General features: G+C 32.3%; 3 protein-coding genes across 5 annotated transcripts; 1 reads left to right on the forward strand and 2 right to left on the reverse strand.

Annotated features, from left to right (window-relative positions):
- Positions 1–1,562: 1,562 nt before the first annotated feature.
- LOC130828490 (AP2/ERF and B3 domain-containing transcription factor At1g50680-like) lies at positions 1,563–10,469 on the reverse strand. Its single transcript, XM_057694472.1, has 4 exons — positions 10,314–10,469; positions 9,979–10,024; positions 9,099–9,141; positions 1,563–2,487 (listed from the first exon to the last, which is right to left on the reverse strand). Exons 1-4 carry the CDS (start codon positions 10,467–10,469, stop codon positions 1,563–1,565), a joined length of 1,170 nt encoding a protein of 389 aa, XP_057550455.1.
- Positions 10,470–11,097: 628 nt separating this feature from the next.
- LOC130797210 (putative disease resistance protein RGA3) lies at positions 11,098–27,576 on the forward strand. Of its 2 annotated transcripts, XM_057659705.1 has the most exons (6): positions 11,104–11,731; positions 23,052–23,188; positions 24,394–25,057; positions 25,717–26,141; positions 26,783–26,881; positions 27,104–27,576. In XM_057659705.1, the coding sequence occupies exons 1-6, from the start codon at positions 11,678–11,680 to the stop codon at positions 27,318–27,320; spliced, it is 1,596 nt and encodes a 531-aa protein (XP_057515688.1). In that variant the 5' UTR covers positions 11,104–11,677; the 3' UTR covers positions 27,321–27,576. The 2 variants fall into 2 exon arrangements, with proteins under 2 accessions (XP_057515689.1, XP_057515688.1); XM_057659706.1 differs by lacking the exons at positions 23,052–23,188; positions 24,394–25,057; positions 25,717–26,141; positions 26,783–26,881; positions 27,104–27,576 and adding an exon at positions 12,435–14,456 and having other exon boundaries at positions 11,098–11,731.
- LOC130797211 (uncharacterized) lies at positions 16,842–22,297 on the reverse strand. Of its 2 annotated transcripts, none has more exons than XM_057659707.1 (7): positions 21,970–22,297; positions 19,645–19,863; positions 18,612–18,698; positions 18,324–18,470; positions 18,088–18,114; positions 17,706–17,801; positions 16,842–17,241 (listed from the first exon to the last, which is right to left on the reverse strand). In XM_057659707.1, exons 1-7 carry the CDS (start codon positions 22,168–22,170, stop codon positions 17,029–17,031), a joined length of 990 nt encoding a protein of 329 aa, XP_057515690.1. In that variant the 5' UTR covers positions 22,171–22,297; the 3' UTR covers positions 16,842–17,028. The 2 variants fall into 2 exon arrangements, with proteins under 2 accessions (XP_057515690.1, XP_057515691.1); XM_057659708.1 differs by having other exon boundaries at positions 19,645–20,479; positions 21,970–22,100.
- Positions 27,577–27,717: the final 141 nt, after the last annotated feature.

The raw sequence follows: 27,717 nt of genomic DNA on the forward strand, positions 1-27,717 counted from the left end.
AAGACATGATATGGTTTGCAAGACTTGATGATAGACTAGTCATTATGAATTTGCACAATAAAATTTAAATTTGCAAGAATTTAATTTTTTAAGTTTTATGTTGAAAATTGAAATATTTAGATAAAATCATAAAATGTACGATGCGTATGAAGTTAATAACGAGATGGAAGGGAGATAAAGTAGGAGAACCGCTAAAAATCCAGTTCCGACAAACTCAGAATTGCCGAAAATTTCAGACATGGTGAAGTTTCCATCTTCATCAACATACTGAAGTTGAAGAGAATTAATCTTCTGTGGTTCATGGGAAACAATAAATTTTGTTATTGCAACTTTACTCTTTACTTCCCAAACTTCTTCTCCCTTGTTGCCTGCTGGTCCCACTCTTTTCAGTCTATCTGTAACACATTGCAAAATATTACTCTTAATTAGACTTAAACCTATAAATTTTTTGACTCTGAATCCAATTTAAAGATTAATGGGTCATAAACTCATAATCCCAAAGTTTCATCCCTAACTTGAACATGACCCAACTCGAAAGTACCGAAAAGTTAAATCAAATATAATCATAATTTTAATCTGTCTGTTTTGTCGATTTTTTCTTGTCAGTTTTGTTAAATCCACGTCATTATTAGTTGAAATTCATTATATTTCTAATTATTTTATTCAAATTTTAAAACTATATTTCTTTGTTGTACGATATATTAGTTATTTTTATTAAAATATTTTTGTGAAAATAAAAACATTGCACATTAAAACTTAGACCATTATGTGAAGACTTTTTTCGGAGGCAAAAACCAAGGGACGATGAAAGTATATATGGAGTAATAGCGTACCTTGAGTTGGAATCTTAGAATTTCCCATTCCTGATTTTCAAATTTTGGATATATAACTTTGATAAACTTGGAAATATTATAGGGGGATTATTGTTTTGGATTATTATTTATATGAATTTAGATTTGAGGATTTCCATAATATTTTCAAGTAGTGCATTGCATTATAACAATTCAAATTATTATCTGGTGCAATATTTTTCATGTTTTTATTTCAAGGCTGAATTTTCTCTTGATTTTGGTCAAATATTTTCTAACTTTTTCTCAACTTGCCCATTTTGTCCCATAAAATGTAAAATTTGGTTTAAGTCAATATTAATAAAGTTGAATATGAAAAGAACAAATTAAATACCAACTTCAGATAACTATATTTTTAGGTTAATATCAAGTGCAGTCGTCTTCGTGTTGGATTCAAGTTTGTTATATACCTAAAGTAAACAATTATATAGTCGTCATTATCATTATAAATAATATATTCTCCTCTTAGAAACTATAATCAAAATTTAAGAAGAAATAAAAAACGACAAACCAATCAACCCACCCCGTGAAAATATAACCCAAAAGTGAAACATAAAAAATGCAGTATTCCAAAATGTGACCATCTTCAATCACTTATTCAGAGAATTGCCACACACAAAATTCCAAACATACTTCAACATAATTCACTTGCAACATATAATAGCAATCTGTCTTACACAATATGTTGTATAATGTTTTGATAACAAACAATTTCTATTTGATAGTATCCATTGAAACATTAACATGTAACGGAACTATTTGAACACCAAATAACCTAAACCCCTTAGCACTTGCACTATCTATTTCTGCCCCTTTATTCACAGATGACGACGATCCTTCCTCCTCTTCCTCCTCCTCCTCATATCGATCACGACCATCACAATCATCACCTTTTACAACATCAATCATCCAAAACTTATTTACATTACCATCACTTTTACCTTCCCTTAATTCACTCATATAAAAAATCACAATATCCTTAGCTTCCAATCCCTTAACCCTAACAAAGTTATTCCACCCTCTAGTAAACACAAAACTTTGACTACTCTTCCAATAGCAATACCTAAATTTCCAAGTTTTCATACCTTGATCATAAAAAACAAGTTCCATATCATGATCTTGAATGGGAAAATATTTCAAAGCATACCTCTTAGGAATCACAAGCCTATTCAATTTTCCTACATCACTTGGTGTCAATTCCTTTCTAAATAGTTCTTGACAAACCAACCCATCTTGCTTCTTTTGATCACATGTTTCCCCATTTTGAACCTGGGTAATCGACCCTAAATACTCCCCGAATTTAATTTGGTATGACCCGTCTTTGATCATATTTAACACTTGATCAGTACTATAACGGGCTTGAAAATTGGGCTCATACATGGTTACGTTACTCCACGGGAAGTTACGATAGGCCTCGTTAGAATTACCATGTCGGAGCTTTATTGCAGCACTATCATAAGCAATGGCAGCAAGTTCCTCTGTTTTAAAGGTACCTAACCATATTCTATGGTGGTTTGCATATATTTGAGCACCCCAGTGTCCATTTTGTTGACAAACTACTCCTTTGAATCTTGAAGACCCGCCATTTACCTTATTGGGCTTGTTCCTATTGTTTGCTCTTTCTTGTATAGGGTTGGATACCATATCTTCATCCATTTATGCACGAATTTATTAGTAAGCAATATATAAAAATGTAATTTTAAATAATAATGTAAGTATATATTATCGTGATTAAATTTATCGAATACATAATTTTAACACAAAAATTAAATACTGATAAATTATTTGTCGACACCACTTTTTTCATTCAATTAAATTCTTCAATTTCTAGGTTAGACATATAGAATGACTTTAAGAAATTATATAAATACTTTACCTAATTTAGCTCCAATTTTAAAAAACAAATTTTAAATTAGAAAAATATTTTTGATTTATTAAAATAATTTCATTTGTCAAGACTCTCGAAAAAGAAATTTGTAATTTTCTTACATTTTTATTAATTGTATGATATGATATGATACGTAAACATATTCAGCGTATTCGGCTTAGTTGTTTAAGTGGGTATTCTACTACTTTATTGAAAAAATAATATTTTTATATAATGTATAATCTAAAGTTGATTTTATAATGTTATGATTTGTAGTGTTTTCATATATATCAAAATTCAAAAGGTATGTTTTAAGTTTTCTCTACATTTTTTCAAAAAAAATTATTTTTTAACAACTATGATAATCGTTCTTTCACCAAAAAAATAATAATTTACACATTTAATTATATAGTTAAATATTTCATATTTATATGATTGTACGATTACAATTACCCATATTTAATAGTTATAATTGTATAGTTACGATTACAATTACCCCACAATTAGCTTAAACACACCCATAACGAGTTAATAGTTGAACCAAGAATACTTATACTTGTTGCCAATTGCAAAAATTCATCGTAATCTAGTTCATATATGTTTGCAAATTAATACTTCTAATAACAAGCTAAGTTAATTTTCTTAATCTCATTGATTTGCAATAATGCTACAATTGGAAGAACTTAATTCTACAAATCACATATATAACCCATTATATTACATGAATTTTTGAAATATAATAGTGAATTTATTCAAAAATAATGTTAAAGCTTTAAATTAAACCTAAAATATGGATTGACTACATAAATTAATAAATTATTTTTTTAGTTGATATTCACATAAATTCCTTTCCACTTCAGTCCTCTAAATTATCATGGGTCATTATCATTTTCTTTTTAAGTCAATTTAATTCAACTCTACCTCATAATTATTTTCACATACTAAATTTTTGAAACAATAAATCATTATTGATGCCTAATAACTAATAGAAATACCCAAAAACAATAGACACTATAACATTTGCTTTTCAAAATTCTCAAGAAAAATACTGTAAAAATAAAAAAAATAATGTATACTAATACATATGAAATGTCTTTAAAAAAAAATACATATGAAATGAAGTATTAGTTAATACCTGAACTAAGTTGCAGCCTTAAAACAACGTCGAAACCAAATTAAACCAAAACCAAGATATATTTTTATGAAGAAATTGATTATTTGTTGTTGTTTTGATGTATAAAATGATAGGAAACAAAGGACAGAAAATCAATTATATAACCAAAACTTGGGCTATTATTAAGACAGTCAAGATTATTTGTATAAATATTTTCAGCCAGCTATTATCAATAATTTTGGTAATTAATTTATTTTAGGAAATATTTTGATTCTGTAATATGCTATCTATTTCTTTTGGTTGGATTTAAAATATGTATTTTATTCACTTCGTTTAATTTTGATTTGGTTTAAGGAAAGATATTGTTTTATTATATTTATATTCTTATTATATAATATTTTTACAAATAAGAGATCAATCATCTCCTAATTTACGGTCCTGTGATTATCTCAACATAATTGATAATTGTATTAAGGCAATTCATTTTACCGAATTTTTTTTTTTAAATTTCATGTGATAATTTTGAGCTTTTGGCTTTTTCACGTGATAGATAATAAAATTTATGTAGTGACTTTGAACTTCCAAATTTTTCATGTAGTAGACAAAATGTTAAATTTTTGGTTAAATTAAGTACTCATTTGAAACAGTCGTATTATTAGGAGATTTCATTAGTCGTTTTTAGCACCTAATTTTTCTTATATATTTGTTCGTTACTAATTATAATTTAATTAGTGATGGTCGTAATTTGAAAATTCTCTACAATGATTAGAAACTTGTTAATTCGTAACGTGATTATGAATCGTAACAAGTAACGTAAACATTGGAGGTAAAACTTAAAGTTGAGCAACTACCCATAACAGTTCGAGAAAATTTTAATTATTACCCAAGCATATTATATAACCATAATGGGAGTAAATTAAATATTTCACACATATACAAGTGATTTTTAAACATGAAGTACAAGTTACATAACTTGTTACATGTACTACAGTTTTTACCCAAACCTTAAACTATCTTAGATAAACCTTTCTTACACCATATTAGACCAAATTGAGGATATAAATCACCTCAAATCAGCCCCAAAACAGCAGCCCCTAGCTGCCATACTAGCCCTCTTTTAGCCCCAAAACTCACTTACACACTCCACCAAACTCTCTACCCAAAGCCCCTATTGTTCTTACCCAAAAACACCATTATAACAAGCATGCAAACATGATAAATTAAGACATATTTGCTGTCCATATTTTTAGCTCCATCAACCTTCTTTCACTCTTCATTTTACTCCTTATTTCATCCATAAGCATAGTTGAAGTTCAATCTTACAATTCCTAGCAAAAACACCTTCTTTTCTCATCAAATCTTCTTCAAAAACCCATCTAAAACTTCTGAAAATTTATGTTTATAAACTCAAATCTCCCATAAAAATAATCTTCATCTTAAGAGCTTTCTATAGACATCAAACTTGAAGAAATCCACCTAGTATAGAGTAAGTTATGTTCATTTCTTTATTCCACTAGTTTTTTGTTAAAACTTGTTCATGTAAAACAGATTTTTTTTCATGAATCTTTCTATAAACTAAGATCATTATAAAATGAGTATTTTATCTCTAAACTAAGAAAATCATCACTTATAAATCTATAAAAATAGGCCATAATAGAAAGTAAGAAGATGTATTTCCACAAACATATAAATTTTGTTACTTAAAGGATTCAAGTAAAATTATGGGACTTAACTAAGTATGTTGCTCAACATAATAAGTATACTCCAAATATGTTAAAATCATCACAAGTATTAGCCTAACAACTCTAACTAGAAAAAGTTAAGTGCATGTTAGAAATCCAAAATTATTATTGATTTTTGGATGAATGCAATATGTTTAGTTGAAGAGTTGGAGTTGAGACTTGAAGGGCAAGGATCCGAAGTTAGAACCGCTTCTAAGAACGCGTAGGAGCTTACGGAATAATTATATAGGCTTGGAGTCGAGGTATGTCACATGGGGTGATTTTTAAAGGATTTAAGAACAAGTTGGGAAAGTTTGTGTATAAACTTGTTTTTTTTTTAAACAAAATAATAATAAAATTCCCAAAGAGAAGTTCTTAAATCTTGAAAAAAAATGATGTGAAAATGATAAATTTGAGTATGGAATAATTTATTACATGTATTATTATTGTGGGCATCATGCATGTTGATTTTATAAATTGTTGTATGTTTAACGGCATGTTTAACACTACTTTGTGAAATTTATTGTGATGGAAATGATTATATGAATTTGAAAATATTTGAAATTCATTTTAAAAGAAATTTCTAGTAGCTATATGTTAAGAAAATTTCTTGGATACTTTTTTGTTGAGATTATTCGTTAAATTGATATTTTAATGCATTTTAAGGTGTTAAATACTCTTATTATAAAACATGGTATTAGATGAACTCTTCATCATCAAAAATAATTAATAAAAACATATTATAATTTCTCCAACAAGATTTGGCCATAATATATTTAGTTTGGAATTTTTTTTTTATTTTTGAATAATCGTTAAATTGTTTAACGGTAAATTGTAAAATGGTAAAATATAAAATAATTACCAAACAAAGACATATGGACTTGAAATTTTTATCACATACTCATATGGACAGTAGGTAAAATTGGTAAAAGTTTGGGAAGGTTTCATTGACATTTAAGGACCTTAATAATTTTTACTCGGTTATTAATAATCGGTAAGTTTGAAAACGGTAAAATATAAAATAAATACTAAATGATATCTTTTGGACATGAAAATTTTATGAGACACTTATATAAACAGTAGATACATGTTCAAAAATTTATATAGATTTTCGTGACCATATATGGACTTAAATAAATTTTATTCGGTTTATCGGTAAAATAACGATATTAATTATTAAAAATACCCCACATGATTTTTAATGGTTATTTAAAATTTTATACCCCTTAAAATAGCTTCTGAAATATCATATAATTTTTATTTTATTCGGACTCAAATAATTTTAAACCTATTTTATTCTATTTATCGATAAAATGTCTATACAAAATAATAAAACATCATACATGAGTTTTATAAGTTCAAATGGCCTAATAAACATGTTATATGACTTCTGAAACTTTGGTATAATTTTATAAAATAAATTATTAATTATTTACTAATTTATTAAATTAATAGAAAATGTTTATTTATTTAAAAAATGTAATATTGTTAATTAAATTTGGGTAAAATAGACCTATATAAAAAAATTTATAATTATATAAATAACCTACTACCTCATAGTATAAATTAAGTTTAAATTAAATGGTTTATAAATTTTACGGATTTAAGACACCATTTAAATAACGGTAAATACCCAAATTGTCGAAAATAATTGTAAGATCCTTATAAATTCGCATAACCATTATAATCTGATGGGACAACCTTAAATTCATTTTAAAACATGGTATTATATTGACTTGATTAATTTGGGCCTTGTTGGAGAATTAATAAGTACTTTGTAAATCAATTATCGATTTTATTACCGGCAAAACTATCTCGTATTTAAGAAAAAATAGTGTTTTATGAAATCTTCTGTCGTAATGATTTTATAGACTTATGAATCATATTCTAGTTGTTTTGAATGAATTTCAAAACCCTTTCAAGTTATATTTACTTTAAGAAAGATTGAAACGAAACATTTTAGTGGTTTCCTTAAAAAAAAAAAATCGTATTGAACTTTAATCACTTTTTGTTACGATGCATTTCCATACATGCTAATGATGCCCCGATATAATACAAAGGTTATGTTTAATGATATGATTATGCTAAGCATGTTTTACCCATGTGGGAAATATTATGATTTGATTTTGCTAAGTCGCAAATAAAGTATGTTTTGCTATGTGCAAATAATAGATGTTTATCATATGGAAAAAGTTAATATTTTTGACTTTCAAATGCTATTAAAATTACAAGATATATATTATGTACAAAAAAAAATGTTTTAGCCTAAATGGCGGGTACATATGCCACAACAAATGTTGTGTGCATGATTAAACGGCTCACCAATGCTGAGCGCGTATTGTTCACAATACCATTGTGTTACACTTGCCGGACATGTCGCGGACAGTAGACCGACTACCAAACGAGTCACAGGATGACTCACAGAGTACCCATGTAAACTTATGATATGAGTTTGAAATTGATTTGGATCTATTGAGATCTTATGATTTATGATGAAAAATGAGAATTTTAAATTACTATAGAGCCATTGAACTGGATTTGAATCATAATATGATTTATCAAATGAAAAAAAAGCATATTCCAAAAATGAATTTACTCAAATAAAAAAAAAAGATTTTAATAACTTGTTTGACGGACACCAGTGTGTTTATACTCAGCCTTTTTGCAGATACTATGCTTTGTATGTTTTTCCAATGGTTTTGTTTTTAGAGTAAACCCCTATGGCACCTCGACGGAGAATGGATATGCGAGCGGAAGTTGAACCCGAGTTGGAGTATGATTCCCCTTTTGTCTAGATCTCTTTATTGTTTTTGAGAGACTATTAGTTTAGATTTAGACTATTTTAAGAATGTAATTTGAACTTTGGACTTATTTCGATTTGGTTGTAATTTTCCTATATTTTGGACAGTTAAGACTTCCGTTATATTGCTTTGGTTTGGTTCAAGTATTATACTTGGATATTGGTTTGACCTTTAAGTAACCCCTTAATTGTGTTGGTAAAAATAAGCTTCCGCTTGATTAATGCTAAATTCCAGTTAGTATTTGCCTTCATAATTCGAGGCGGTTACATCATTTCTACCGAATTACAAAATATGTGGTCAACTAGTAAGATCGCGGCGTCTTTTTGAAAAAAAATGTCATTATGTTCAAGAAAAATAGCGTAAAATTAACAAAAACACTTTCCTTTTGTCTACCATATGAAAAAGTTGAAAGTTTACGATCACCACGTGGATTGAAAAAGAGTTTGCATACCACTTGAAAAAGCCAATAATTCAAGATTAGCACGTGAATTTTTTTTTCTATTTCCTCAAATTATTTGCTCTTGTACTCTTAATTTTGTTGCTCAATATTTTTTATATTCTAAGTTGGTAAATCTAGACACATTACTAAAAAATAATTAAATCATAGGCATGTATTTCGTATTTATGTGAAGTTGCACGTGATATTATTTATCAAAAGGTCTATTGAAAATAACTTTTTTGTCAATAAGATTGTGTATGTGTATTATATACAAACCAATTGATGAGAAAATAGATTGTTATATTTAAGTGTTTGAATTATTTGCTCTTGTGGTCTTCATTTTGTTCATGACTAAAATATGTCGTCCTTAGGGCATGCTTGGATTGGATGTAAATATTTAAGGGGGTGAAAAAATGTCAAAGTAAGAAAATAAAGTTGATAAATGAGAAATTAGTGAAATTTGATTGTTGTAAATGTTAAAGTTAATGGTGACTTGAGTGCACAATCATATCATGCACATAGAGATGGTATCTCTTGAGAGGTTTAATGGGTGGTTAAGTGTGTGACTTAATATGATGATTAAGTTGATAATCAATGTATAAAATAAATGGTGTGTTGATGAAGTGACTTAAACATGGGAGTTATAAATCTTAATGAAGAATTGGAAAATATGCTCTACTATGCTGGGTCGAACAAAGCTGTTAAAATGCCTCCTGAAGGTTTCTCGACCAGGTCGAACAAAGAATTGAAGTTTGAAACACATTGTTCGAACTCTAATATAGCATCGTTTACAGTAGAGGTGGAAGAATGGTTGCAAAATGATGAAAAATAAAGGGAGCTCTCAATTTTGTGGGATAAATATTTATCCTAGTGGAGGGTGGGGAAATGTATTAACTCCATAATATGGAAAATCATCTACTTTTTCCTTTATTATTTTTATTTCGTGTTCATTTTACGTTCTTAACAACTATCTCAATTACTTCAAATGCATCTCTATTTGCTTTTATTTCATTAGTTTGACTCTTTCAATATTTACACCCAATCCAAGTATGCTCTTAACCTTAAAATGTGGTATTGGTACCATCTCCTCTACGGTGTAATGCTAATGCTTTTTCGGGTTTTCCCTAACTTGTTTGACTCTAGCTTCCACTTAATGATGGCTATTGGTAAGTTTAACAACGGTTTAACCTAGACCAAGACCAAGACCAAGACCAAAGACCAAGATCGAGCCACCCTATAATAACAACCAATCAAACTGGTACTCAAAAAAAGATCGAACCGTTGGCTCCAACAGGTTCCAAAAGCAAAAGTGTTCACCCTTTTGTTTAAAAAATAATCAAAAAATAAATTTATTTATAGCGAATAAGTGGAAGATGAAATTACTAATATTAATTTTTCTTTTAAAAAAGTTATAGGTTTTAGGACTTCAATAATATCAAAAAGGTTTGAGAAACATATTAGTGGGACAAATTCCATTTAATGTAATTTACATATTTAAATTGTTAACACTCCCCTGACATTACACAAGTGGACAACGAAGTGTGTGAGTAGCACCATAATCTAAGTCCACCCAAAACGTTATCATTAGGAGTGGCATTCAATATCGTATATGCATAGTTAGATGAAGTATTTGGGTTTATTTGAACAAATTGAACATAGTACCATGAGCCAAAATTCATTTAGTGCACCTTAGTTTTTACATGTTTGTCTATACATATATTTAATTAAAGGTATTTTTAATTGTAAACAATTAAAATTATAAATAAGTTAATATTATTAAAATGCGAAATTTATATGGTAACTTTAAGTTTTTTCTTTTTTCACACGTTGGAAAAACGTGTTTATAATTCATATGACGATTCTAAAATTTATACATTTTCACATGGAAGGTTAATATTTTTGTCAAATTGAAGTTATTATTACTCAATGTAAAGAGTTTTTTTCATAAAAACAAAAATTGTGGTCGCTATTATAACACATTTTAAAAAAATATATTTAAAATGATTTTTTTTAACAAAAAAAAACTTAATGTGGATTTTTAAAAATATTCCCTTTGTCCCTTTCAATTTGTATTTCTTTTTATTTTAATTTGTTCCACTTATTTTGTAACTTTTCCTTTTTTGAAATTACCCCATTTTTTTTCTTTAAATCTCATCCACAAACTTATTTTATCTCTTCATCTTAATCACTCATTTATATCTTTTAATTGCTTTTTATTTTATTCTCCAACTAAATTTAACTTTCCATTAAATATCATCTACGATAATTTAAGTGCATTCTTGGAGTATTTGTCTACCACTCAAAAAATATTTGTGTACAATAATAATCTCTTATTATAGGACCGGGCAGCGAAATTGAGAGGGCAAACTTGGAAAATTTTTTTTCGGGAATTTCATTTCTCAAAGAAATGACCGGAGAAAAAGAGTTGATGATCTGTCCTGTGGAGGTGTTTGATGAGAATTCAAATTTTAATCACTGGAGAGCAAAGATGGAAAATTTTTTCCGGGTAATCGAAGTATACGAGGTCGTTCAAGTTGGAATGTTGGATTCAATGAACCAGAAGAGGAAGAAGATCTAACGGCTGCTGAAAAAAGTCAATTAGACCAAAATCGGCGTAAAGATGAGTTGGCTAAGATGTGGATAACCATGAAGATTGGGACTTCTATTTTTGAAAAAATTAGTATTGCCGAGAAATCAAAGTTCATTTGGGATAATTTGAAAGATAAATTCTATCTGAAATCAGAAATCTCCCGTGTTCAATTTGAAAGCAAAAATTCTGGAAAAGGAAAAGAAAAAATCGAAAATGGTATATACAGCTATCAACCAAAAGTAATGAAGAGCAATTTATTCAAAACAACAGAAGTATTTTCATCACGATCAAGTACTAATGGAAATATCCGCAACATTCAATGGACTTCTTCAACTGACAATGTCACCTCCGGTAAGTATAAACTTATTCTGCGCATTTCATCAGAAATAGGTTTTAAAAAAGTTACTTTTATTTTTTCTTTTTTTTTTTTGAAATTCTGCAATATTTTTTGGTAGAGTAACCGCCGGTATGGTTGATTTGCAATCTATTTACTTTTGTGTAGCGCCATTCTCTTCAATTTTTATACTAAATTACAATTGATTAGGAAAAAAAGCTCAATTATAAGTATTTCTAGGAGAGTGATTTTTTTCTTTTTATGATTTGCGTCAGGAAAAAAAAAAGAAAAAAACAAATTTATACCAAATCAGATTAGAGAAATAATTTAAAATCAAATCAGGTTAAAAGGACTTTCACATCTAAATACACTAGCACTGGGCTGAATCAGTGGAAGTTTTGAGATACAATCGTTTAGGGTTTAATTTATAAAGGGGCTTAAATTAAATAAATTTTTATTATTAGAAATTTGTTTGTGCAAATTGGCTTTTTAGCATGAATTGAACCTGTAGCCTTATAGAGCATGCATATAGTTTCACCTTTTTCTCAAATGTTATTAATAATTTATATTTTCCTTTGTAATTAATTTTTGTTGATCAAGAAATTTTGCGCTACTCATCATGTTTGTATTTTTACTTTTCATTTAATAGTTCAAACATGTTCAAATTAAAACATGTTTGTAGGAATTAGGAAAGCTGAAACAACGCAAAACTTTCTACAGCCACCAGCACCACCTACCTGACAATCACCAATCCTGGCGCAGCTTCCCTACTAAAATATCCAACAAGAAAATGAACGAGAAAACGGGTCTGGTAGAGGAAATGGCAGAAGGTGTGCTGCAAAAGCTTAAAAACTTCAATCTTACTTCTTCCGAAAACACCGCGAAGATCCAGAAAGCTTCTGGTAGATTTATCCAGTCTTAGATGTGAAATTGAGTTCGTACAGGCCAAGCTCCATGAAGTGGGACTTGCTGGTGATTGTCTTGAGAATGTGAAGCCAATCTATACGACACAATTGATTTGGTTGACCAGATCTACTTTTCAGCCAAGGCAAGGCTGAAGCAGCAGCACCTAACCTGCTGGGGTCACACCAGTAACTGCATTTCAGGGGAATCTTTCAGTTTTGAGACAAAAAAAGTTAAAGCCATGGTAAACAGATTCTGTAATATTAAAGTAGACACACAGGCGTCCATTCATGTAACTAACTGTGACTATGCAACAGCTGAAAATCATGTGGATGGAAGGGAGGAGAACAAACGTCAAAATTGTCGAGCTGTTGCAGGTTCCGGATGATTCTGATAAACTTTTGGTCATCTCAATTTATGGGATGGAAGGTCTGGGTAAAACTAATCTTGCCCAACTTGTATTTCATGATAGTGATGTTTCAAACCAGTTTAATCTTCGGCTTTGGGTAGATGTAAATAACGAGTTTAATATATATTCTCTAGTTTTGAAGATTGTTCAAAATATGATGACTAATGAGAAACCATCACTTGATTTGGAAAACTTACACATTTGTCTCCGAAGGAATATACAAGGACTGAGCTACGTACTTGTATTGGATAATGTTTTGGCCTTTGATTCCGAGGTCTGGGGTACTCTTTTAGATTTATTATCTGTTGGAAAGTGTAATAGTAAGATTATCGTAACTACTTGCTCCGAAGAACTTGCAAACCAAATGGAACATGTCAAGTGCACTGTTCAACCTTACAAGTTACCGCTCTTACATTTTAAGGACGCCTTGGATCTTTTCGAACAAGAAGCATTTCAACCAGGGCAAACAGATAAAGATCAGGAGCTCATAAATTTTGGCAAGAAGATTGTTAAAAATTGTGATTATGTGCCCCATACCATCAAGTTTGTAGGATCAAAACTACGTGACAAGCCGAAACATGAGTGGAAGGATAAAGCATCAAGCTCTAAAGATAGTTATTTACAGACTCCCTCAAAGCTCATAGAACACCAATTGCCATCCTCCTTGAAGAGATGTTTTGCATATTGTGCCATTTTCCCACCTGATCACGTTTTTTACAAGAATCAACTGATTAATATTTGGATAGCACAGAGCTTCATTCGTCAACCTTCGGATGACAAAGACCTGTCCCTTGAAGATATTGGCAAACAGAACTTCATGAAATTGCAAAATTGGTCTTTTATAATAAAATTAAAACCAGATGAGCAAGGCAATGATCTTTTCAAAATGCAGACATTTTCCTTGAATCAAGCACGATCTATGGCAGAAAGTGAAACCATGGTGATCAAGGACTCCATAACTGACATTCCCAATGGAATCTACCATCTCTTATTTGATGCTCGTTCAACATTAAAGCTGGTAGATTTAATAGCAAAGCTACGTTCATTTCTCATGGTGCATGGATCCACCAAGGACTTCACTAAAATCATTTACCATCAGTTGTTCTCACGTCTAAAATACTTGCGGGTACTCGACCTCCATGCATTAGAAATGGATGTGGTGCCTAAATATATTGGATCTCTCAAGAATCTAAGGTACCTCAACTTGTCCAAGAATTATTTCATGTCACTTCCAAATTCTATTACAAAATTGACAAAGTTGCAAGTATCAATTTTGTCAATTTTGTAATAGAATTTGGAAGGGACATGAAATAATTCTTGGACAAGTTGAGGTACCTTAGATTCTTGAGAGATCCAATATATTTAGGCACCACATCCATTTCTAACGCATGGAGGTCGAGTACCCGCAAGTATTTTAGACGTGAGAACAACTGATGGTAATTGATTTTAGTGAAGTCCTTGGTGGATCCATGCACCATGAGAAATGAACGTAGCTTTGCTGGAAGCTTTGCTATTAAATCTACCTGCTTTAATGTTGAACGAGCATCAAATAAGAGATGGTAGATTCCATTGGGAATGTCGGTTATGGAGTCCTTGATCACCATGGTTTCACTTCCAGCCATAGATCGTGCTTGATTCAAGGAAAATGTCTGCATTTTGAAAAGATCATTGCCTTGCTCATCTGGTTTTAATTTTATGAAAAAAGACCAGTTTTGCAATTTCATGAAGTTCTGTTTGCCAATATCTTCAAGGGACAGGTCTTTGTCATGTTGACGAATGAAGCTCTGTGCTATCCAAATATTAATCAGTTGATTCTTGTCAAAAACGTGATCAGGTGGGAAAATGGCACAATATGCAAAACATCTCTTCAAGGAGGATGGCAATTGGTGTTCTGTGAGCTTGGAGGGAGTCTGTAAATAACTTTCTATAGAGCTTGATGCTTTATCCTTCCACTCATGTTTCGGCTTGTCACGTAGTTTTGATCCTACAAACTTGATGGTATGGGGCACATAAACACAACTTTTAACAATCTTCTTGCCAAAATTTATGAGCTCCTGATCTTTATCTGTTTGCCCTGGTTGAAATGCTTCTTGTTCGAAAAGATCCAAGGCGTCCTTAAAATGTAAGAGCGGTAACTTGTAAGGTAGAACAGTGCACTTGACATGGTCCATTTGGTTTGCAAGTTCTTCGGAGTGAGTAGTTACGATAATCTTACTATTACACTTTCCAACAGATAATAAATCTAAAAGAGTACCCCAGACCTCGGAATCGAAGGCCATTACATTATCCAATACAAGTAGGTAGCTCAGTCCTTGTATATTCGTACGGAGACAAATGTGTAATTGTTCCAAATCAAGTGATGGTTTCTCATTAGTCATCATTTTTTCAACAATCTTCAGAACTAGAGAATATATATTAAACTCGTTATTTACATCTACCCAAAGCCGAAGATTAAACTGGTCTGAAACATCACTATCATGAAATACAAGTTGGGCAAGATTAGTTTTACCCAAACCTTCCATCCCATAAATTGAGATGACCAAAAGTTTATCTGAATCATCCGGAACCTGCAACAGGTCGACAATTTGACGTTTGTTCTCCTCCCTTCCATCCACATGATTTTCAGCTGTTGCATAGTCGCAATTAGTTACAAGAATGGACGCCTGTGTGTCTACTTTAATATTACGGAATCTGTTTACCATGGCTCTAACTTTTTTTGTCTCAAAACTGAAAGATTCCCCTGAAATGCAGTTACTGGTGTGACCCCAGCAGGTTAGGTGCTGCTGCTTCAGCCTTTCCTTAGCTGAAAAGTAGATCTGGTCAACTAAATCAATTGTGTCCTATAGATTGGCTCTCACATTCTCAAGACAATCACCAGCAAGTCCCACTTCATGGAGCTTGGCCTGTACGAACTCAATTTCACATCTAAGACTGGATAAATCTACCAGAAGCTTTCTGGATCTTCGCGGTGTTTCCCGAAGAAGTAAGATTGAAGTTTTTAGCTTTTGCAGCACACCTTCTGCCATTTCCTCTACCAGACCCGTTTTCTCGTTCATTTTCTTGTTGGATGTTTTAGTAGGGAAGCTGCGCCAGGATTGGTGATTGTCAGGTAGGTGGCTGTAGAAAGTTTCAACTTTTGTGTTGTTTCAGCTTTCCTAATTCCTACAAAAAGACTATTGGCATTCTTTATGAATTAGTCCGTGTTCATTATTTTAGACTTTTAGTTCTGTACGAGTGGCACTTGCTGGCATAGATTTTCTTTTTATTATTGTTCATAATAATCATTTTTCTTTTCGATCTAAATCACCATAATAAACCCAAGGAAAAATCCCAACAAAAATTACTTTATTGTATAATTTTTTTGAACGAATTATTACTATGATATTTTGTAACTAAATTTGAGCATAAACTTATAATTATCATACTTTAATTGTCATATACTTTCCCAAATAAAAATATAACATAAACAAAAATTTCACAATTAAATGCTAAATAAAAAACAAGTCTTGTATGAGATCGTGTTACTATGTGACAAACCCATAGTTGTTTTAAGGTTGAAAATGATCACTATAAAAAGTAATCACTTTACATGTATAAGTGGTCACTTTAAGTTTATAAGTATGTTAAGAAAACAAGAATACATTAGGTTAATCCAATAGAAATAATGTCATCATAAGACAGTATCATTTAAGTATTTGTGGGTCAATTTAATAGAAATAATGTCACCATAAGACAGTATCATTTAAGCATTTGTGATAAAAAAAAATAGTATCATACAAGTTGTATGATACAACGTTATAATGTGAAAGACAACATACTACAATACAATTTATTTATTGAATTTTTCTACAGACAAATATGATACTATTTTTATCTGGTTAAATTATTGTTTGCCTAAGTTCAAAAGAAAATTATCAACAAAAAAGGGGAATACCTCAGGCTGAGGATGAATTTAGTAATTTAGTATTATATAATGTTAGACAGAACCCCTAAGCAAACATGTCACAAATTTTGTACCAATTCTTCATCATTAATAACTTCTTCAATAACATTTATGCAAGAACCAACAGATTTTCCCATAGACATGGCATCAGCAAGTTTTACTCGAGCTTCTTCATGACGACGTAGGAGAAGAATAGTATTCAAGACGGCCCATCTCACCTGTGAATCTGCTTTCTTCTGTGTGAATCCCAAGCTCTTTAGCAATACATCCAACTTCACATAACAAATAAACAATCAGAATACGGAGGGAATGAAATATTTTCATTCGTATACATTAAACAAACCTTGGGTAGTGCAAAAACACGGCTGCATCGATCACATCGGTCGCATTGTAAGGTTTGAAAAAATGATCTAATGATTCTTGCGTTGTAATGGTGTAAAAATACCGCGCCTTGGGTAGTTTCAAAAAATGTGTCAAACTTTCAACCAATATTTGGCGTTAAGATGATTGCATCACTCTTGTTACCGCATCAATGTGTCAGTTACCGCGATTGTGACTGCTACCGCATTTTTGCACTATAATTAGATCTTATTGTTCTTTAAAACAAGGGTTTTTTTGATGAGGATATATGAAGATCACGAATTCACGATTCAGTACATATGCTACATATGATATTACGATATATGGATATGGATATGCAAAGTATTGACTTATAAGTAGAGTGAAAACTGAAAACCTTGTTAATATCAGCTAAGCCTCCTTCAGCATATCCATATAATAGAAACTCTGTTGCTACACCCGCCAATGCAATACATGAGAATCTGTTCAGCATCTAATCAAAAGGCATAACCATGTCATGAGATACCCAAATAGCAGCTCCTGTCAGTCGACAGGAGATCCCCTCAAACAAGTTCCGATTATTGAATCCGATGCAGCCTGACCCTATTCGTTGGCTAATTTGACCAGCCTGTCCAAATTATCAATTTTGGACTTTGGACATATTTGGCCTAGAGCAGCTCGGTCTGATCCAGTTTTGGGTGGCTGTTGGACTCATCAACTCTATGTAAAATAAGAGAAAGAAGGGAGCCAAATAAAATTGCAGCAAAAACAGAAAATACCGTGGCTGTGACTTTTCCATTGTTTATCTACAAAATAAAAAAACCAAAATGATCCAGAAGTTCAATAAGTGCATAGAATTTATGAACGGGAAAATGCAAATGCGTAAAGCTAAGAAGACATGTTTGAATTTAGCATTGCTAATTGCTACATACACTGAGGACAAAGCGCATATAGTTTTTCAGAGAGTGATACAAGCGAGAGAAAATCGTCAAGTTATAGAGAGAGTACGACTTACTTCCTCGAGGAACTCAAAGTCTATGAAACTTGTCCCTGCTTGAACATTAAGAGACCCTTCTTTCCTCAATGCCTCTAAACTCGAAAGTGTATACCCGCTAGGAAGGATGCCAAGCAAGTAGGCAATTAAAAAGTGTCCAGCCTCATGCTGCAGTTGATCTTATAGTCAGTTCATATTACGATGTAAACTATAAAGCATAACACCAGGAAGAATTTTATCTTGAAAAGCTGCATCAGTAGAAGACTAACTACTAGCTTCAGGGAAAAAAATGATAGCTCAAGTGCTTACTTGAATAACCCGGCTGTGGTATTTTTGACTAAAAGTATGACCAATGGTATCAAGAGCCAAGCTATAAATTCCTCCATTAAAAGAAACCTGTGGGACCAGATTTTAGAGTTGGTTATGTTTCGGTCACCAAGAACTAAAATAATGAAGATATTGACATTTGACACACATACTAATATGAATCGTCAAGAAATTATTAATTTGTAAGCTACTTTTGAGGCAAGGGGAATAAGTCCGATAAGCTCTTTGAGAAGAAAAAAAAGACAAAGAAAATTGGGGTTGTAAAGTGTTCTAACAAAAGTTAACATAGTACGCCAGAACTCAAGGCACTAGTAATAACACCCTGATAAGTCACTTGTAGCATCAGATGGAAGAGCAGGGTCAAGGCATCCTAACATTAATGATCATCAAGTCCATCCCATTTGAGCGACTGTAATGATCTTTTTGACATAAGCATGTACTTACAGATAATCTGACATAGATTATGAACAACTTGGTTTGTTTGGGGCAAATGATTAATGGCGGCCTCCATCGAAACCCTTCAAATTTATTGTCAACAAAGCAAGAAAACATTCTAAGTATTTATCATACTAATCTAGTCAAACTCCTTTCAAGCCTTTAAATTTGAATTCCAAAATGAAAATTTTCCTTTGTTTTACCCTATATAATTGCTAAAAAACCTCTAAGTATATCTCTAAACACAAAACCTCAATATTCCAACTAATGATAGAATAATCTACCATGAGCCTCTACCGTGTAGTTTTAACTCACCAGAAGTATGTAGGGGGTAGGACCTAAGGTTCAGATCATATTGATAATTTGTTTTTAACTCTAAGCATCATCCACTCTCCCATCCCACCCCCACCCCATCCTTACCCTTAGAACCAAAATAGATGAGGGAAAAAAATTATAATACTAAACAGGATATGAAATCACCATTTCACATGATAAAGAAAAAAATCATTTTGACCAATTAATGAGGCTCCAATTTTAGGCAGGAAACAAATTTTGAAGTGTAGAAAAGAAATCAAATTACCAAGTCCAATGTCCACAAGAATAACAATCCCAAAGAGATATACAGGAGTTGTTGGGGGCTAAGTTCAAAGGCATTCCATGCAGCAACACCACCTAAAAATGCAGCAATCTGAAGATTCCTTTCAATTGAACCAAGAGTTGTGTCCACCGGGGACAACAGAGATGCAGCTTCAATACCATTCAGCTTCAATTCATCCAAACTATACAATCTCTGAGGCACCTGCACAGTGCGTAAAACTTCCCAAAATAACATAATTTTGATTCCAAAATTTTAGCTTGTTACCTTCAAGCCAAAAATAATTTAGTTTCTTATAAAAGCACTCTGAAATTATGATCCACATCGTGCAAGACTTTAAACGTGCTCATATCATATTTAATATCTGTGTCAAGTGTCAAACACACGTAATTGATGTTTGATACAGAGTTTCAGCTTTACAGGGTCTGAAGTACAAAAGTAAACGTCTTAAGCTACAAGTCCATGTATATGCAACAAGTTCATTTAGAAGCCTAAGCGACATGGCCAAACTGAAACTCGCACTAGCCAAAGCTGAAGGAACTTTATCAATAACTAGTCCTGACCTAATTTGCAGAGTCTGTTATTAGAAGAATGTAAGCATACATCTAATAGACTAATATTCCTATTCTGATTATTATAATGGTAAGAAAGCTTGCCTTCACACCTATATGTTTCCTTCTTCCTTGCCACGGCCAACGCACAATCAGCCGCTATATTGTTGTACATACCTATCACAAATCGAATCAGCCCTCACGAAAATAGTTGGCAAAAGCTTCCCTTCAAACAATTATTTTGCCTTCACCTCTATCTACATTACAACCTAGAATGGAAGCACACCCAAGTTTTAGGCTAAGACAGCCTTATAAACGTGATGGTTGACGTTCTTAGCAAAACAAACAACTTTGACACCCAATACGTCGTGGACTCCTCCTTTATATATTCAAACTCACTATCATCTTTTGGGCATACTCCACCAAATTCATCTTGGTATATAGATACAGAAGCCCCTTCTCACATGATATCCGACGTTGGTACTCTCTCATCCAATTTTAATTTAAGCACAAAAAATGAAATTATTGTTGAAAATGTTGTCATTGTATTCCTACTGTAGGACTTGGTATAGCCTCCCCTAATCCTCTTTTCTACTTAAAAATGTTCTCCATGTCTCAAAATTAATTAAGAATTTAACTTATGTGTGTAATTGTGTAAGATTACCACTAATAATATGCTTTAGTTAGTTTTTGTCCCTTTTAGCTTTTCTGTAAATGATATTCAGATGGAGCGACTCTCATGAGACGTGAGAGTTGATGACCTATATCCTATCACGACCACAAAAAGAACCTTATTTCCCTGTTCATTTGCTACATTGGCCCCCTCCCTTTGTTGTGACCAATTGGGATTTCCAGGAGCTACTATATTAGAGAAAGCAAAATCTCATTTCTTTTGCTAAAATAAAAGAATAATGTTGTCTATCTTGTCCACTTAGAAAACATATTAAATTGTCATTTTATTCTAATACATTAGATTGGATCATGTATCGAGAGAAGCCTAACTTCTATTTTTTATTTTCAACCATTAGATTACCTAATGGATGGACAAGATCCTAAGTTCCAAACCCCTATTTTTCACCATCAAGTAAATTCTATCATTAGAATCACAATTGGACCAAATTGACAAAACACTTGCGTTTTCAGATATTATAATGACAATTGAGTATCACTCGTTTAGGAATACCACCACAGTAATTCAAAGTTGGTACCTCATCAAGGGCGAAGATACACTATAAAATTTAAGGCCGTGTTGGTTTTACATTTTTTTCGAAATTTTTAGGCTATAAACAAGTAGTTAAACTATAGCAAATATAATGTAAATTAATATCAACTAATAATTGATGCTCCTAAATGCAGAGGACGATCACCTTATACCTTATAACAAGATAATCAAAAGTTGGAATAATTGAAATTCATGTAACTTTCCCAAGAAAACCCAATTGGCATATCCTAAATTGAATCATTGTACTATGCCCAAGCAAAATTACATCACAATTGAACATTGGCTCCTGTAAAATTTTTACAACCCTAAATTTGATAAGAATTGAACAGCAGCCCTGCGTACCAATAACCATCACATGTACCAGAAATCAAAAACAACAAAAATATCAAATTTAGGAGAACACCCAGGTTGAAAAACAACAAGATTTACAAATGGGCATGGTTAATTTCACTGAAAGAGGCATAAATACTTTATCATACTTCCATAAATTGAGCAAATACTAGAAAGAAAAAATGGGGTAAAGAGGGATGAAAGAACCTGTCGAGCAGCACCAAAGCAACGGAGTCCACCAGACTGAGATTGGGAATTCTTGACAAGAGAAAGAGCAGCCCTTTCATCGCCTTTAGCTAATTCAAAGTCCAGTTTCTCCAAAACTTGCTTTCTGAGTCCTCCTCTGGTTTCTGAGGTGGGTCCACATGCTATTGTTAGGCTGCTTACACATGACATAATGAAACCCATTCATTCACTCTAAAATCTTTGATCCTTGCTTTCATTGTTTTGCTGTTTATCCTCAACAATAAAAAAGGCTAATGAATGTGTATTTTTGTTTTTCAACTTATTTATTTAATTCAATAATTTTAAAATGACGCGGTTTCACATAGATTACTTTTGTTAGGCTAATTTAATTGACAATTGCACTTTTAAACTAGTCACTTATAAATAGTCGGTATTAAATAATAAAAATGATATTTAAAAGTTGTGAAATTTAACTAGAAATATCTTTTTACAGATTTTGACCGTGTTTGTCCTTCTTTACCATCTCATTTTCTTTATAAAATTAATATCAATGCATTGTTATTCGAAAATTTGGTATTTAATTGTGCATTGTTATTCGAAAATTTGGTATTTGATTGTGCATTGTTATTCGAAAATTTGGTATTTAATTGCGATGAAAATTTACGAATAAGAAATTTTTTGTAATGAAAGTTTCATTATCGTGGAAATACATGGTAATGCACCGAATTTTTGATAAAAATATGGATTTGTTCAACAACATTTTACCGAGATCTTTTATCAAAATCGTCTTATTGAAAAACGATTTCTCACAAAAATAACTCGAGACAGAAATTAGAATTCATACGTGTCATCTTGCGATCCACTCTCTTATGTCCAGTCAAACTGCACCCATCACAGCTGGAGAATAAAAGTTAAATAAAATAAAAACTTCCCGCCAATTTTATATACCCGCAAACCCTTCAGGCTTCCATTTATAAATCCCTTCACCCCAATCTAACCGCCAAACTCTCCATCAAAAAACCCTAACCTAATTCTCTCTCCTTTCAAATTTAATCCCTTTTCTCCTCTGTAGACTGTAGTCACCAGTCTCTACCATCTCGCAGGTGAAAATGGCTATGGAGAATTTGCCGGAGTATGAACGTAGAAGACTCGAGAATATCAAGCGCAACTCCGAGATGATGGCTTCCCTCAAGATCCATTCTCATGTTGCCGATCTTTCTGTCGCCTCCAAGCGGCTCAGGTATTCAAGTTCATTATTCATGAAATTGTCGTTTTATTTCCGGAATTTGTATGGTTTTGATTAATGGTTGCTTGAGATCTACTGTTTTCTTATTTTACTTTTACTTACAGAGTGGATTGTTTTTATGCGTTTGTTGAAATAATTAGCAATGGAGTTGCTCATTTTACGATTTCTTAGTATGACGTTTCTATGTACTTTTTAACAATATTCAAATCGGCTTATCATAGGAAAATATTTGATTTTTTGGTGGATTATTATAAAGTAGAAGTAAACCATTTTGGAGTATGCTAATCGCAGATTTCAGCATTAAGAGTTTCTATTTTCTCTTTTATAATTTGGTTGAGTTTAAAGGGAACTGAATAGTTAAACAATGTGGCGTTATATGGGAATTATTATTCCTTAGTTATGGGATTTGGGGGATGTCAATGGCTATTTCTAATAATTTTCTCTTCTCTTTCTGCTTATGGAATGTGTTGATGGTTACATTATTAAGATCATACCAAACAGTGGATAAGAGTAACAAATTCACTCTGCATTCCTGTTCGTTATCATTATGCAGCTTATACCAAACCAAACATTCCCTAAGTGTGTATATTATTGGAAGCATGTGCCAAATTGATAACATGACGCGTGGATAGTGATAACTGAGAAGTTTGTTTGGATAACAATTAAGGAAGGGGAGGAAATGGGAAGGACTGGAAAATTGATGAATTTTTCTTTTAAATCTTTCCATTGCAAGTATTACATAAAGTGTGAAGGAACCCTCTCTTGATTTTCTTCCTCTCCTCTTTTGCCATTAAGTGTAGGAAATGTTATTTCTCTCGCTTTTCCTCTCCTTCCTCCTATCCAAACACTATAAAGCTAGCACAACTTTAGTATACTTATATCTTTTAGAAGCCGGGGTTAATTATTAATTGATTTCTAAACTGTTACCAACCCATTTGAATCTTAAACCGCTAACATCTTTAGCATTTTCACTACTTATGTCTTTGTCATTAACTATTTTTTTCAATTTTCTTCATGACAAAACAGTACAATACTCCTAATTTATACAATTGAAATTTAAAATTCATTGCTGAATTGTAGCTCTTATTCTTTCCTTCATTTGATTTTACAACTTCACTTGACTTTGTCCAGTAGATTATGTGATAGAAAGTTTTTGATGTTGTACTTAGTAGTAATCTATGATTGAAATTGCACTACAGGGTAGAGAAATCTTACAAGCAAAGCCCAGAGAAGAAGAAACCCAAGCCTGAAGCTCCAATTGTAATTAGGCGTTCCCTTCGCACTCGTGGGATGCCTCCTGATTCCTCTGGCTTGCCTCAAGATTTTAATGAGTCCTTAGTTAAGCCCTCTAGATCAAATCCTATGAAATCATCTTCATCCCCTAAAAAAGATCTTATGCCTTCAAAACCTCTTAGTATGAAAGAAACCTATGAAGGGGAAGGTTCGCACCTAGTGCTTGTGGAAAAGCTGTCTAGACTTACAAGAGAGACTAAAGCTGAAAGGGGAGAGAGTAAAGAAGAAAAAAGAAAAACTCGTAGTTCAAACTCTTGCACAAAGCTTGATCCTTGGTTAAAACTGGAGGAGCCATTTGATCCTTCGGTAAAATTAGAGGAGCCCTTAGATCCTCGATCATTGCACCTGTATGATGATAATGTAGCTCGCGTTGTGCCTGGGAGGATTTTCTCCGTTCGATTCTTTCCAACTACAAATATGACTATGGTTGTTGCAGGGAATAAGTATGGCCATTTGGGGTTTTGGGATGTTAAACCACAACATAGGGAGGAGAAAGATGTGATTCATCTTTACCAGCCTCATTCCGCTCCTATTTCAGGAATTTCCATGCACCCTTTTTCCTTGTCTAAGGTAATCACTTGACATTAAATTTGTTTTAATGAGTTATGTGTGAATGGTCATGGTTATTACTCTAACTAACATGATATTGGTCAGGTGTTAATTCCCTTGATCTCGTATGTCATGCATGACTGTGGTCCAACATTGTTTTTGCTATTTTTCAGATGTTAGTCACATGAATATATGCTATTCTACACTGGTTTTACATTACATCCCAAAGAGAATTCCATGATATCTTTTGTGTGAGGTCTTTTGTTAAGCAGTATAGCGGATTTTTACCTTTAAAGGCTATATTTTGTAATGCCAGTGTTTTACTTCAAAGTAGAGGAATTCAATTTAATGGGATCTATCATGAATTTGATTGTTTGGCATGTAAACTGTGAAGGAAAACATTAAAAATACAGAAGGCAAGAATGTTGTATAACTGACTTTTAATGAGACATCTATTTACCATTTTTACTGCTTAAGGGAGAAAAATAATGTTTTTGTTGACACTGCATTTCATTCTTGAACGGCTTTGACCTCTATGCTTCTGTTTCATATGGATCATGGAGTGTTTTATCTGTACTTCAGCTCTTGTGATTGATTTCTCACCTTCCCATATTTGCAAAACTTAACAATGTTTGCTAAGTTTTTATTCGAAAATAATATTGGTGTAAATTGTTGTTCAGGTATACTCAAGTTGTTATGATGGCTTTTTGCGGATGATAAACATCGAGAGTGAGAAGTTTGAACTTGCATACTCCAGCACTTGTGGGGATTCTTTGTATTCACTGGCACAACACCCAAATGATGTGAACTCATTATATGTCGGTGAGGGTCCAGGTGGTTTAAACATATTTGATCAAAGAATGGGGAAAATTTCAATGTGCTGGCCCTTGCATGTGGCAAGAATAAATTCCATTCATTTTAACCCAGCAAACACCAATATTATGGCAACAAGTTCTACAGATGGTTATGCCTGCCTATGGGATATTCGAAACATTAATATTAAAGATGAACATCCTGAACAAAGAGCTCTGCGTACTGTTAAGCATTCACGAGCTGTACAATCTGCATATTTCTCTCCATGTGGTAGTTGCCTGGCAACAACAAGGTAAATGGTGATTAGTTGCAAGACATGGTATCCCACATATTTATCTTCTGTCAACAACTATCTTATAGGAATCACCAAATCACACATAGTTCCTTGGAAACAACTATCTTTAAAGACATGTTAATTAGTACTTAAATAATGAGCAAACTTTATCAGATATTGATAGTAACATCTCTATTCCTGACGAGTTATGAGGATAATAGCCATCTTTTTGTCATCGAATGGAAGTTAAAAATTGAGGTGCTTATTAAGATTAATTACTCTATAAACATTTAATAGGTGGTTTTTCAATTGTCAAATATATTGTAAGTAGGTCTTTTCTCTAAAAGTTAATAATATAAAATGATACTCCGTATTATTGAACTGGCCTTGAGATTTGCAAAATTCGGACTTCCCTTACATTACTATTGTCCAGATCTGGATTTCGTTCTCTACTTTGTCAGCTCAAATCCTATTGCTTGTAAATTTGATTTGTGCATTTACTAATTATGGCAGTTTTTCAATTGAATTCACGACTTGAGAACAAGTTTTTTTATATTATCTGGAGTATTATTCATAATTTTACAAGTACCTTATCTATATTGTGGGAGATGAGTGTTGTTGCTGGGTTTCTTATCTGCCATTTTGTTCTTCCTGTGCAGTCTAGATGACAATATTGGGGTGATCTGTGGGGCTAATTTTGAGGATGAGTTCATGATCCCCAATGATAATTGGACAAATAGATGGGTCTCATCTTTCAGGTACAATGTTTTTTAATATGCAGGTTTATTATAATTTATAAGCATATCATGTATCTAGCTATGTATGTGATTCATGGATTGGTGTTAGATTTATCCTTCAAGTTGCTTTCATAATATGCCTTGGGGAACTGCTGCAACTTCTTCCCTCTCCTAATGTATTGATTGTTCAACGTTCACAAAATTTTCAAATATGCGACTTACCTTGCTGTCTGATCTGAGCAGAGCTATATGGGGCTGGGACGATACACATCTATTTATTGGAAATATGAAGAGGAAAGTGGATGTACTATCAGTCACCCAGAAAAGGAAAGTATACTCATTAGAAAGCCCTAATATGACGGCTATTCCATGTCGATACGATGCTCACCCTTGTAACGTTGGGATGCTGGCCGGTGCTACTAGTGGTGGGCAGGTTTACATATGGACTGCATCAATATGAACATTTTAACCTTGCTGCTCCCGCAATCCTATATGTACTTGGCTTCGCAACTGCATTTTCTGTAGTATTATGTTTTTAATGGCCAAATTGGAGGTAATTTTGTGAATATACTGTACTATACACATTGTTATATTCTAGCTCCACCATTGCAATATGCATGTTAATTTGCTCCACCATTGCAAAGTTTTCCCTCGGAACAAGCAACATTTTGTTCGGGATTGAGTTGAAACACGAAATTGTTATTTGTTCTAGTCCATTTTATTTATGGTTTGCTAAGTTTGCATTGTTAGTACCACGACTATGAAGGCACCGAAGTAACTAGTTTCACGAGTATGAACCTTTTTCTAAAAGGGCTTATTCCTAAGTTTTTGAACCTCTCTTCACAAAATAATCATTT

The sequence above is a fragment of the Amaranthus tricolor genome, chromosome 12, assembly GCF_026212465.1.
Source record: "Amaranthus tricolor cultivar Red isolate AtriRed21 chromosome 12, ASM2621246v1, whole genome shotgun sequence".
Lineage (NCBI taxonomy): Eukaryota > Viridiplantae > Streptophyta > Magnoliopsida > Caryophyllales > Amaranthaceae > Amaranthus > Amaranthus tricolor.